This window comes from Hypanus sabinus, chromosome 17 (assembly GCF_030144855.1).
Source record: "Hypanus sabinus isolate sHypSab1 chromosome 17, sHypSab1.hap1, whole genome shotgun sequence".
Taxonomy (NCBI): domain Eukaryota; kingdom Metazoa; phylum Chordata; class Chondrichthyes; order Myliobatiformes; family Dasyatidae; genus Hypanus; species Hypanus sabinus.
In genome coordinates, this window is record NC_082722.1 from 32,568,731 (window position 1) to 32,582,679 (window position 13,949).

Consider the following 13,949-nt stretch of genomic DNA (forward strand, 5'->3'; position numbering starts at 1 on the left):
CTTGACAAACAGATCTACAGAGAAAGATTATAGGTGTGGAAAACTAATAAAGAAGAAGAAGAAGAAGAAGAAGAAGGAAGTGGAGTCATCGGGATGCTGTTTTTTAAAGCAGGCTTTCTTATTTTTATGAGGCCGAGTGAAAAGGTTCAATGCTCAACCCAGCACAGATGGAAAGCGTGCAAGGGAGCTGGTTGGATTCAAACTCAGGAGCCTTCGCTCCGAAGTCCGGCGTTGATGCCACTACGCCACCAGCTGGCTTGGTAAACTAATAAAGTTACTATAAAATAATCAGTTACTATAACATTTCATAATCTTCACACAGCCTTAGCTTTCACCACAATAATGCCCAACTACATAAAAGTAATTAAAATTTATATACAAAGCATTATAACACAGATAAAATGTTGGAGTAACTGAACAGATCAAGGAGCATCTATTGAAAGGAATGAGCAGGATGCCTTGGCCTGAAATGTTGACCGTTTATTTGTCTCCATAGATGCTGCCTGACCTGCTGAGTTTTTCCAGCATTTTTTGTGTATTATTCTGGATGTCCAGCCTCTGTCTTTGTGATATGGAAAGCCCTGGTGCTTTTATTTCAAATACTTAGCTTGTTCTAATTATCAGTATGATCTCTTACTCTAGGAAGTTCCCAGGTTTATTACAACAAATATTGCCATCAAACTTCTCCATTTTTAGCAGTTTTAAAATAAACCAAGATTATAAACTACTTTATTAGGGTAAATTGATGCAGGTGAAGTTTGGCAGTTTGTAAAGCTGTCAGAAAGACCATTTGTCAACATGATTGTTTACTAGCTGTAACATAAATGGCTATGAACTTTCTCCATTCAAAAGCATAGAAAGTTTAACCAAGTTTCACAAAGAGTTAATGGACTTTAGACTATGTGCCAGTGCAGTGAATCAGAGGCTAAAAATGTACTGCAATTCATTTGAGTGTGTATGTGTATAAATAAAAAGATCTGTCAAAATCAGATTTATATATCACAGTTCTCAAGAACCAATAAAATAAAGGATTGAACTTACTCATAATACTCTGCAGCCGGTGTGATTTTATATTTTGAATATTTGGTTCCATTTCCCAGTAATGAGGTGTTGAGTAGTTTAGGGTCAGTACAGTTCCGACTGTTCCAATAGTTATTGCAGTGTACCCATGGGAGGTCAGTGGTGAATGAAGAGAAGAGATAGTACAGAGACCAAGCTATGATGACGTTATAGTAAAAGCCAACATATAGGGCTATCAGTATCACAGTATAGCCCACACCTAAAAGAGAAAACATAGATGCTTAATTTCTGTTAACCAGGGTACAGTTTGCAATTCACTACAATATGTGAAAACAATAACCAAGCTTCTTTTTCTCTCTCTATCAAATAATGTCAAGTGCTCCAATTTTCCCTCTTGCCCTGTCAAACACTCCATAGGTATGTTAGGGTATGTCAGATTCTTTAAAAACAAATTCCATTTATCAAAGAAAATTTAGCGGAATGGTTCATATTTCCATGGTAATCACAGACCTGAACTTGCTGACTAATGGAGCAAACAATGCATATACTTTGGTTCTAATCTGGAGGTTGATAGGTTCTTGATTAGCAAGGCTACTGGGAGAAGACAGAAGAATGGAGTTGGGGGGGGGGGATAATAAATCAGTCATGATAGAAAGGTGAAATGGACTCAGTGGTCTGAATGGCCTAATTCTGCTCCTGTCTTTTATGGTGTATGGGTGTTTTCCTATCTGCTGATGTCAACTCCCTGCACAGTAATAGCGCTTTGTTTGATGCAATACTATCATGAGGTAGTGGAATGGAGCATAAGGAAAGAAAGAAAACTCAGAAAAAGTTGTATCCACAAGATAACTTAAAAGTTGTGAAGTTTCTAAATCTTGCCCTCTAAAACTCAACAACTGACAGCTTTTAAAACTATGAAAAACTAAATGGTTAAAGATTTTAGAATTTAAAATTAAAGCACTAATTGAATTAGCTAATGAAAAGCTAACTCAAATAATAAAATAGGTTAATGCCTATTTACCCACATTTCATCACCATTGAAATTAATGGTTACACCATATATGGTCGGGTCTAACCCAGAGCAGGTTGGGAAGGCAGACTCCCCAACACAAGCGAGGGGAGACTAGAGCAAGTTCATGCCCTGCCATTGGACTCCATGAAGAGCTGAACAGTAGAACTTAGTTGGCAACCTAATAATGAATTGCAGCCAGCAGGTGTTAACCATCCACTTTAACAAGGAAATCCAAATCTTGGTGGCAGATACTCAGAAAAAAAACACCATCTTTTCCAGAAATGTTTTCCAAGTTAGTATATGGCAAGATCTTAAAATTTGTTTTCTTCCATTGGATGTTCTCAATTCTTTTTAACACTTGAGCTGTCTACCATTTTAAATTGATCACAAACATATGAGCCTCTAGTTTTCTTGAATATAATATCAATTACAACAAGGAACTTGTATTCGCATTTTGCAGAACACATTGGCTTTCCCTCTACTGTGGATTCTGTGTCAGAGAGTAATTTGTTGTTAAAATATATTAAAACTGCACTTCTAATAGTCCCTGTGCAACGGTGTTGACTGCATTTTAGACATTTGATCATAACATATTGATTACATTTTGTTATTTAGCAAGAAATATTTACTTGAACAATAAAGCTAACCTCAGGGTTATTTATTGAGTCTTTACAATGGCCTTTTTATACCTTATCTGAACATTAATGACATAATGACGAGGGTGATATTAAGAGTGCAAGTTTGACTTTGTGATCAAACATAATGCTGCAAAAGGCATTGCAGCAACTTCCCTTTTGAAGTGTATTCACAATGTGAATAATGGCTAAATGTCAACTTCTACAACTTGTTCTTTGGCAACTGTTTGTGCCAAAGAACTGTTTTGCAGATGTTGAAAAACAGAATGGTGGCATAGTTCTCTTTATAGTGCTGAAGTATAAATACCAGGAATAATGTAAACAAGTGTTCCTTTGGCATCATTCCATAGCCTTCCATTTTATAGATGCTTAAGTGTAAACTGCAAATGCCACAGTTAATCACCACCCTCCGTTTTGTATCTTCCAACCTTTTTTTCAAAAATCTCACAAGCTTACTCCCCCTCTTCTCCTGCAATGGTAATGTAATGCCAGCCATAATTGCCATAATTCAGACTGTCAATGAACACATTTGTTCAATGATGGGAATACTCAAGTGGTGCCCATAATTCATCAACTTTTAAACTCCGAGGAATACTGTTACTATTAGCGTGGATTTTTCTAAATCACATTAGCTAAATTGCTGTAATTTCTTCCTCAAATTTCCCTGAAATGAATCAGAATTTCTTTAGCAATTAACATGCCTTTTCCCAAACTTCATCACAAGTATATATGTGCTTAACAGATCATCTATTTATTTATTATTTTATGAAGTAACCACTGGCTGAAAATGAAACAAATGCTTAGAGAAAACTTGGGAATAAATTTATCAAATAATGTTTTCATAAGAGCCTTATTGTCTCTTAACAAGGTGGTGAATGTAATCTTTATACAATTACATGTATGAGTGAATGTCATCTCTTTTATTTAAAAAAACTTAAACCCTTACTGTCTTGATTTACTGCCTTGAAGATCCAAGTAAGTGAAATAAGATGGGGGTGGGGCTACTACACAAGATGAAAATAATATGCAGAAACGTGTAAAATGAATCAGCTCCATCATGGGAACTAGAGTCTGTAATATCCACAACATCTTCAAGGTGTGCTCCCTCAGGAAGGCGGCGTCCATCATTACGGATTCTCACCACCCAGGACATGTTACCTTCAGGAAGGAGGTACAGAAGCCTGAAGTCACACATGTTCAAGAACAGCTTCCTCCCCTCTGCCATCTGATTTTCTAAATGGCCCATTGAACCCATGAACACTACTTCATTAGAATTTTAATTTCTGCTTTTTTGCACTACTTGTTTTAACTTAATTAATATATATATATATACACACACACTTAATATAACTCAATTTTTTTCTCTATATTTATCATATATTTCATTGTACTGCTGCCATAAAGTTAACAAATTTCACAACTTTCGCTGGTGATATGAAATCTGCTTCTGATTCTGAACAAGGGCTAGAATGTGAACAATGCCACAATCTTTCATTATACCACCAGAATTAGAATACCAAGAGGTTTAAGTATCTTGTTAATATTCTTTCATTATGAGATTGTTAATGAAATGTACTGGACTTCATTAAACAGATTCAATATATTTTTTCTTTGTTCCTTTTGAAAATGCCAAAACTGCAACTTCTTAAAATAGTTTTATAATTCTTAATAGAGATGAACAAATGCCATCCATTTTAAAGAGATGGAGAACTTTTCGGTAGGATTTATTTAACAACTTATTTTCAGCGTTGGTACATTATTCTTTAAAAAAAACTCATGGAGGACTGTTAGCTATCTTTTGTGAGAGCTTGTTTTCTGTGCTGTTTTCTTCCCTTTTACAACTTGAACACACCTACCCATTCCTTTAATGAAAAAGCTCCATGCAAATATACAAATCCTCTCTTTTATATGCATAAACCCAAAGGCTAGTGTTTTCTAGTTGTTCAGTTTAACAGTGATTGGTCAATACATCTTCATCTATCAATTATCAGTAGGTGGCATCCTAGATTACATGAATCCTGCCTGATTTCTCAACATGAAAGTCAGCAATTCAAATTCAATAACTGAGCATGCCATACATTTTTGGCCATCACACATTAGTAAGGATGTTTTAGCACAGGGTAGACTGCAGGGGAAAACCACAAGGCTTTAGCAGGGTTGAAGAATTCTATTAAAGAGGAGAGATGTGTAACTGGACTTGCTCTTCCATTGATACTAAGGTGAGTGCGGGGACATTTATCACACCATGAGGTACATGGCCAGGGAAAACAGAAAGCTATGATTATCTTTGGCAGAGAGATCAGTTTCGGGGTTTAAAATTAAATTAATTGATCAAAGCATCAGGAGGGAGTTGAGAAATTTTATTTTTATGCCCTAAGTGGAGGGGTCCAGGATTCACTGCTTGAAAGGATGGTGGGAGAAGAAACTTTCACAACGTTTAATATCTATGTGGATACCTACTTGATGTGCTCTGGACCAAGAGCCAGAAGTGGGATTAATTCAAAGTCTAATTTTGCCTGAGAAGTACATAATGGCCAAAAAGGTCTCTTTTATGAACTGCATTTAGCCAACAGGCATTATAGTGCTTTCTAGACTCAATGCGCTCATCTTTCTACAGAACTGGTATTAGGCCAACGGGAACAAGAAGAAGCATTGTCTCCTCCTCCACCTACCTCTTTCCAATCGCATTCATCTTTGAGTCCCGTATTGAAGTAAGATGTTTATGATGACATACATTAGCACTGCAGATACTAGAAGTATCACAATGCTCCTAACCCCCATCTTTGCCTGGCAACTAATGTGTCTGAGGTGGGCTTTTAAGGTAAAGTAGTCATCGACATATTGTAACTGATCACATTATGAAAATGAAAAATACTTTTTTAAAATGCATTATGGATAGTGGTGCTTAAGATGTTTTTAGATAGACTCGCAAATATGCAGGGAATGGGAGGATATAGCGGGGAATGAAATGTAATTTAATTTGACATGATGTGCAGCATAGACATTGTGAGTTATAGGGCCTATTCCTCTGTTATACTGTTCAATATTTTATATTCTATACATTGGTAAAAGTTGCAATTTTCATTCCCCAACAAAACCATTGCATTCCAGTTATGTCTGGTGAAGCTGGTAGAAAACAAAAAGCTGGCAGCAGTGCACATCTCAAGAGATGTGGGGATTCATATGGATGTGTACGGACTACTAACGATCGAGTACGGGAAAAGAAATCAAAAAAGGTGAATGAACTGTTAACCTTTCTAGCTGACGGCATGACAAATTGAGGAAGTTCTGTTATAAGTAAACAATGTTTAGAGCACATCAGAAACACAGGGTGCATTTCTCGGAACCATATCACCATAGGGATATTATTGATATATGACACAGCATTATGCAGATTTGGCATTACAAGGGTTCAATTTTAAGAGAAATGGTTAAAATAAGTGAGTAAATGTTTGTTTATTTTTCAAGAGAGAGGGAGAATGAAATGGTGAAGAGACCCAACATTAAAATCAGAGGAGTGTCAGAAGGTTGTGTCTCCCTGCACAAAAAGTTAAAGGTGCCAGCTCAATTAGTAATTTTTAAATCAGAGTAGACCGAAAGATTATCTCATTCAAATACAAGATTTTGAATGAGAGAAACTTAGTTAATTGTCAGTCACTCCTTTTTATCCTGATGAATACTGTAGATGTGGTAGGCCAGATCTTCGGAAGATGAGGGAACCATTAGATTCTGATTTTAAAAAATTCATATTCTAAGCTGGAAATTACAGGAATTTACCACATTAAATTGCTGTGGATGCTCAGCCATTGTGGAGATGCACTCAAAGCTGAAATTAGTAATTTATTAGGTGAAAATTGAACTAATTGTCATTTCCACAAATACATGCATCAAAGATGCAGTGAAAAACTTCGACACAACAGCATCACAGGCACCAAAAGAATTGAGGAGGTAGAGATTGGGGCAAGGGAGAAGGGAAAATAAGACTGGCCTCCGTCTGTTTGAATACAAAAGAGGTCCAAGAGGCTCCATATTTTGTGATTTGCTAAATATTTTTGTTGAGAATAGGAGTTTCATATCCAATTTTGAGTTATAATTTAGCACATTGAACAGTCAGGCACTTTTAATGGGCAGTACGACCCATCTCAGCCAGTGTCCTGGAAACTTAAATACTGTGCTGTTCTATGTTTTAATGGAGCTGTTTCCCTCTAGTGGAGGGATGGGAGAGTCCTCCACTTGTACCAAGGTACATACTGGCAAGCAGGACGCACTGTGAGGCAAGATTCACAGGAAGTCTCTGAACTGTCCAGTGCAATTACCTGCCAAATCATTAGGAGGTTTGGTTATGTGACAACTAGTCACATAGTAGAAAAGGTTGAGCAAGCTAGAACTTTTCCCTTTGGAGTGATAGAAGATCATAGGCGAATTGATTGAGCAGGATCGGAGCATTTATTTATTTATTTAGAGATACAGCACAGGGGACAAGCCTTTCCTGCCCACCGAGTCGCATTACACAGCAACCCATCAATTTAACCCTAACCTAGTCAGGGGACAATTTACTATGACTCTGGGAGGAGACTGAAGCACCCAGAGCAAATGCATGCACACACGTGAAGGAACATACAGATGTGCAAGGTGAGGACTCCTGAAATGAACCCTGAACTGTGGTCCAAGCGATCTAAACTATGCCCTACAGTGGCACAGATAGGGTGAGGAGCCAGCAGCTTTTCCCCCAAGGTGGCAATGGGTACTACCAGAGGGGATGCTTTCAAGGTGAGTGTGGGAAGTTTCGGGAAGATAGCAGAAAAAAAGTATTTTTTATATAGAGAGAGTGGTGGATGTCCTGAGCACACTGCCAGGGCGATGGCAGAGCCTGATACAATAGAGACATTTAAGAGACTCTTTAATAGGCACATGGATGCAAGAAGATGGATTGTTATGGTTGTGTAGGTGGGAAAGTTAAGTTGATCATGGTGTATGTTTACGTTGGTTAGTAAACATCGTGGGTCAAAGGGACTACACTGTGCTGCAGTGCTGTATGTCCTGACAAAGGGTGTCATCCTAAACATCGACTGTACTTCTCCCTATAGATGCTGCCTGGCCTGCTGAGTTCCACCGCATTTTGTGTGTGTTGCTTACTTTCATTGTGCTCTCTGGCCCAACCCGCTGCACCACCCAGCAACCTCTCTATTTTAATTCTAGCCTACCCAAAGGGCAATTTACAATGCCTTGCTAACCAGCATGTCTTTGGACTGTGGGAGTGAACAGGAGGCGCCCGGGGAAAACCCGAGTGCCACAGGACAGGCATACAATCCTGCTGCAGACGGCGTTGGAATTGAACTCCGACACCCGGAGCTGTAACAGGGTCACGCCAATCTCTAAGCTATGTTCTACCTTCTTGTACCAGCTCTTGCTGAACAAGCGAAAGGTCATAATTTTGGCCCAGCCTACATTACTAAAGTATGCTCAAGGCCCGACATGCTTGCTTGACAAACGGAGTTGAGAAAAAGCAATTTGAAAGAAAATTGTGATCTTACTACCAGCTTAAATATGCTCACATCATCTTCCTTCCTCACTGAGGTATATCTGGGCTGTTGAAAACATTAGTTTGTAGAAGACTCACTGGTTTCACTTCTCCGTAGGTTGCATCTTAATTAATAATTGCTAATTGTTGATGAATAACTTCGTTAACAAATACCCCCTCACCCAATTAAATCATTACCTGTTTTGCGCACAATCTAACAAGGTATAAAACTGCAACATTTAAGCAGTTTAAAAAAAAACACAAAACATAACTCTATAGGCTAGAGCATAGGTTTGTCTATGGTAAGATCGCCCTTAGTAAATCATAAAGCATTTGGCACTGAATCCTACCCCGAACAGCCAAACCAATGGGAAACTGTTAATGATTTTGGAATGGGATACTCGGAGGCTTCCAGTTCCTTCCGAAATCTGCCAGCCGTACGGAAACAACCAGGACAGATCAATTCCACAAGCAGGCAAATTAGACTCTGCAAATTCAACGATACATTATTCCCCTGCAATCATTATATAACAATTCGAAGGCAGCGCATAGTCTGTGGTTAGCTTCAGCTTGCTGCATAAAATGGACTTTATCACATTTCCTGACTTCAGTCCTAGACTCACGGTCATCTTACGCGCACTAATGTTATAAATGTTAACAAAATGGTTTGTTATCAAGTGCAGACGCTTCCATTTGTTTTGTTATCTTACTGAAATCCCACGCGAGTCATGCGAATTAATAGGCTACTTCTGCTGAAAACTGCAAAGACAAATCACCTTTGAATATAGGGCAGATTTTCCATACGGTGGCAGCGCCCTCGCGGTTGTATTGTCCCAGTGCCAACTCCATGTAAAACAAGGGCATTCCAGCGATTAGCAGAAATAACAAGTAAGGGATGAGGAATGCACCTGGGGAAAGAGGAAGAGCACAGTGTGTTTATTTGTGGAACCAGCGCTTTGATCGCTCCGTGGCAGCGAGCGATGCTGGTTCCAAACGCCGCCTGACCAAGGTTAGGTGCGGTGCACGATTTCGCCAATGAAAAGTTAGACTGAAGCATCGTATCAATAAAGCGTCAAGACAATGTTTCCATTCTTCGATCGCCCCAGGAAAGCATCTGAACTGAGGAAGTGCACTTCCAGCGACCGTGCGGAGATAATCAGAACTGTATGTGTGGCCTTTTGTTACCCGTTCTTGGATTGCATCCATCCCCGGTACCAGAGGACTAGTTTATAACACCATTTTAGTGAAGAGAACCAGTTGTAAGAATGCACTCCTAAAATGGCTAAGCTTGAATCGATGCTTCGGTAAAGTGCGGCTCCTTTCACCCTGTGCTTCAGAAAGTGAGAGATCCGTCAGGAGAGGGTACGGGGAGTGTTTACGTGGGTTGGACTTTGCCCCCCAATGGATTATCGGATCAAACCCAGGCTAGGTTTTACACTGTCTCCGGTCGGCGAGGTCATTAGAAAGAACCCCTTCCTTCTCGGAAGTTCACAGAAATCACAGCTGCCTCGACGCGCAGACCGGTCGCCGCTTTTAATATCATTCTTCCATCAAACCAATTCAAGCAGAACAGGGAAATTAAAAGAAAGTTTCACTCACCGCCTCCGTTCTTGTAACAGAGAAAGGGGAATCTCCACACATTGGCCAGGTCCACGGCAAAACCGACAACAGAGAGCAAGAAGTCGACCTTCTTCCCCCATGTCTCCCTGCCTTCCTGCTCTGTCCCGGCTGAGCTGTTGATGATAGCAGTGTTTGCGTACTGAACCCCATTGCGTTCCTTCACCAGAACGAGCTCCATCTCCTTCCTCTCCACATCGTTGCACTCTATCATTGGAGCAACAGATGCCAGCTTGTGATCAGAAAGCACTTGCTTATTCATCATTCCTGTCTGCGCGAGTGTGGCAATGTTTGGGAGAAGCGGGGATACGGGAATAAACGTATACAACACCACCAAATGTCAGAGCGGTCAGAGGGGAAAGTAATAAGTCACAGCACTGGCAATCCTGTTGAAGCCTGGATAGGAGTTTCCTCAGCGGCCGCCAGCTGTAGAGACATAAAACAAAATGAAAACAGTTGCTTTATCACTTAATAGAAGCATCACGTAAGGAGAAATAGATACAGGGTTATGGTCATAGGAGTTTAAAATGGTGCACAGTACTTCAATCGAGAAGAGTGGGGCAATAAATGTAAAGGTGGTAAATCGAGGTGGGATCACTCCAGAGTCCAGAAAAGACTTTAGCTTCCGATGGAAGTTTGAGAGGCAATGATCTGCAGGCAGTGTTAAATGTCAGGTTTTAAACCAGGCTCCACTCACTTCACGTGGTCTGAAGTCAATATTTTGCCAAACAGTGCCACCACTTGACTTCTGCGTGTTCTCAACCCATCCCGATATGAGAGAGAGACATCGGCAGACTAAATTCAAGGCACGCGGTTTCCCGCCACACTGCCGAGCAGTTGTTGTGATTGGAACACCTCAGTTAAACAAACCTCTTGTTCACTGGAACTGAACCACTCGAAGTCCGCGCTGCTTAACGGGATTTTCCATGTTATTGAAATTAGAACAACTTTCATTATTCTCTGCATTTAGCAGAACCTGTGTCTATGATGTCATTTGCAAGGAGTGGATTCACTATCCTATAAACGGGTTTTCTTTCGTCAAATTCCCGTTAGTCAACAGGGACTCGGGTAAAAACATCGGCTTTGAAATCGTAGAATATTGTTGCCACCTGCAACATTTCATCAGTTGTCAAGGGAGCACCGTGGCGGGTCTTAAAAAATGGCGTTTGTCTCGGGATGTTCGTCGGGGTGGGATTTTTGTTAGTTAAGTAATTACACGTTCAGCAAGCTCGTCTAGTGTTGAAAGCGGATCCACCGCTTTGACTGGGAAGCCCGCCCCGCGTGCAGTTCTCCCAACCGCTACTGGAAAAGTAATTGTGGCAACCGCCTTCACACAACATTTCCATGACATTCAGAGATAGCTTCAGAGCAGTGCAGGACAATGATTAAGAAAAAACTAGCTCCTCTCTAGCAAAATAACCGATTTTCTCCACAAAAGTAAACACCCTAAGGAAGGGAAGTTCTTTAATATTAGAGTGAAGGTTTGATTGTATTCCTGCACCCCATGATCAATGCAGTGTGGTAGTCGAGTCCATTATTTACCACCTTCTTCGGGACATGTAACAACATAACAGTCTGAGGGCTTTAAGACTGAGATCTTGGCAGAAATCATTAAAGGATTGCTATAACAGGCCACCTTTCTCTGAAGGTGGGTGTAAACAGGGTTGGCATTTTCTGGGTGGATTTACATGTTGTACAAACGCAGCACACATATTCTCTCTAAAGGACACCCTGAACACAAAAAGCCACTGTTTTATTTTCTGTGAAGAGCAGCAACACACAGCAGCTTTCTGGCAGCACCTAAACTTCACCTTTCTCCACAACAGCCCAAAGATACCAAACACTGCATAATCAGTGAATATTCAATTTGGTTGCACATGTTTTCATTGGCATTTGCAAGGTCATTATAGTCAGGACTGGTTGTCCTTATAAGTTGGAAACAAGTGTTTTTACAGTAGCATCCAATGTACACAAGACTGAATGACACAGTCTTGCTTTGCACTGCATTCCATTGTGTTACAGACAATTACAACACAGCAGAAAGACATTCTGAGCCGACCAAAAAGAGAGCTGCTGAAACAAATGCAATCTTCCATCATTTAGATCCATAACTCCTTAAATACACAAATTTGGTGAAGCTTCTGCCTCTATCAACCAATCAGACAGTTTGAGACATGGGAGGCTGCAGATACTATAAAGCTGAGCAAAGCCCAGGATACCAGAGGAACCCAATGGCTCAGCAGCATCTGTGGAGGGAAATTGTCGGAAGTTTGGGTCAAGACCTACTCTTGCTCGTTCCTTTGAATCCATCACTTACTTTAAATGTATGATCCCTATTTTTGAATCTTCTACTAAAAAAGGTCCTACCTATTTACTTTGCCTACACCACTCATAATTCCATATGTATCAATTAAATCTTACCTCTGCCATCAATTACAAAAGATAACATCTTTGGATTATTCATTCTTTTCTGATATTTACAATTTTTCATATTTGACAGCATCTTTAAGAATCTCTTCTAAACCCTCTCCAGCACAATCGCATTTTTGCTGGAACTTGGTGACTAGAACTATACAGAACATTCAAACTGTTGCCCAAATGATGTTGTATATACTGTTTCTCAATAGTAACTTCTCAGTTCTTATAATATTCACCCTCACTTAATAAAGGGAAGTATTTTATCATGTGTACAATTTTAACCACCTTATCAATCTGCTCTACTATCTGTAGGTGTGTCTTGATATATTGTACAATCCAAATTCCACTCTCAACCACATGACATGTTTTTGTACTTTATGCAATTTTTTAAAATCTTGCTCCCTACACAGATGTTAATATACACTGCACAATAAAGTGAGGGATTCCACTGTTTACAGCCTTCCAATCAAAAAAGAAATCAGTTATTATGCTTTCTTTCTGGCTATTGAACCAATTTTGGATAATTTGCCTGTCTTGGATGAGAATCAGAATTAGGTTTATTATCCGACGTGTCATGAAGTTCATTGTTTTGCAGCAGCAGTATGGCGAAAGACCTCAAATTACTATAAGTTAAAAAAAATAAGTAAATAGTAAAGTATAACAAAATTGATTTCATGGGCTCATGGAGCATTCAGAAATCTGATGGCAGAGTGGAAGAAGCTGAAGCTTGCAGTCTCCTGTATCTTCTCCTGAATGGCAATAACAGGAGCAGGGTGTGTCCTTGATGATGGATGTCCTAAATGATGGATGACATCTTCTTGAGGCACTGCCTTTGAAAGGTGTCCTCGATGGTGAGGAGATTTGTGCCTGTGGTATAGCTGGCTGAGTCTACAGCCTTCTGCAGCTTCCTTTCATCCTATGTTCTTGAGCTTTCATACCAGGCAGAGATGCAGCTTGTCAGAATGTTCTCCACTTTACATCTACAGAAATTTGCATGAGTCTCTGGTGACATACCAAATCTCATAGAAACATAGAAAACATAGAAAACCCACAGCATAATACAGGCCCTTCGGCCCACAAAGTTGTGCCGAACATGTCCCTACCTTAGAAATTACTAGACTTCCCCATAACCCTCTATTTTTCTAAGCTCCATGTACCTATCCAAAAGTCTCTTAAAAGACCCTATCATATCCTCCTCCACCACTGTTGCCTGCAGCCCATTCTACACACTCACCACTTTCTGCATAAAAAAACTTACCCCTGACATCTCCTCTATACCCACTCCCTAGCACCTTAAACCTGCGCCCTCTTGTGGCAGCCATTTCAGCACTGGGAAAAAGCCTCTGACTATCCACACGATCAGTGCCTCTCATCATCTTATACACCTCTATTGGGTCATCTGTCATCCTCCCTCGCTCCAAGGAGAAGTTCACTCAAACTGTCTTCATAAGGCATTCTCCCCAATCTGGGCAATATCCTTGTAAATCTCCTCTGCATCCTTTCTATGGTTTCCACGTCCTTCCTGTAGTAAGGCGACCAGAACTGAGCACAGTACACCAAGTGGGGTCTGACCAAGGACCTGTATAGGAGCAACATTACCTCTTGGCTCCTAAATTCAATTCCACGATTGATGAAGGCTATTACACCATATGCCTTCTTAACCACAGAGTCAACTTGCGCAGCTGCTTTGAGCTTCCTATAGACTTGGACCCCAAGATCCCTCTGA

At 40.1% G+C, this 13,949-nt stretch overlaps 1 protein-coding gene across 2 annotated transcripts in view; it reads right to left on the bottom strand.

Moving 5' to 3' along the window:
- Positions 1-10,639, bottom strand: part of slc6a2 (solute carrier family 6 member 2) — a 134,510-nt gene extending 123,871 nt beyond the window's left edge. The window contains exons 1-4 of one of the 2 annotated variants that reach the window (XM_059992812.1): positions 10,503-10,639; positions 9,788-10,231; positions 8,965-9,096; positions 1,042-1,279 (exon numbers count right to left, since the gene is read on the bottom strand). In XM_059992812.1, coding sequence (XP_059848795.1) covers positions 1,042-1,279; positions 8,965-9,096; positions 9,788-10,070 — 653 coding nt within the window. In that variant the 5' untranslated portion in view covers positions 10,071-10,231; positions 10,503-10,639. Of the gene's footprint in view, positions 1-1,041; positions 1,280-8,964; positions 9,097-9,787; positions 10,289-10,502 lie in introns of those variants that run through there. The other variant, XM_059992811.1, reaches the window with a different exon arrangement.
- Between the last annotated feature and the right edge of the window lie 3,310 nt (positions 10,640-13,949).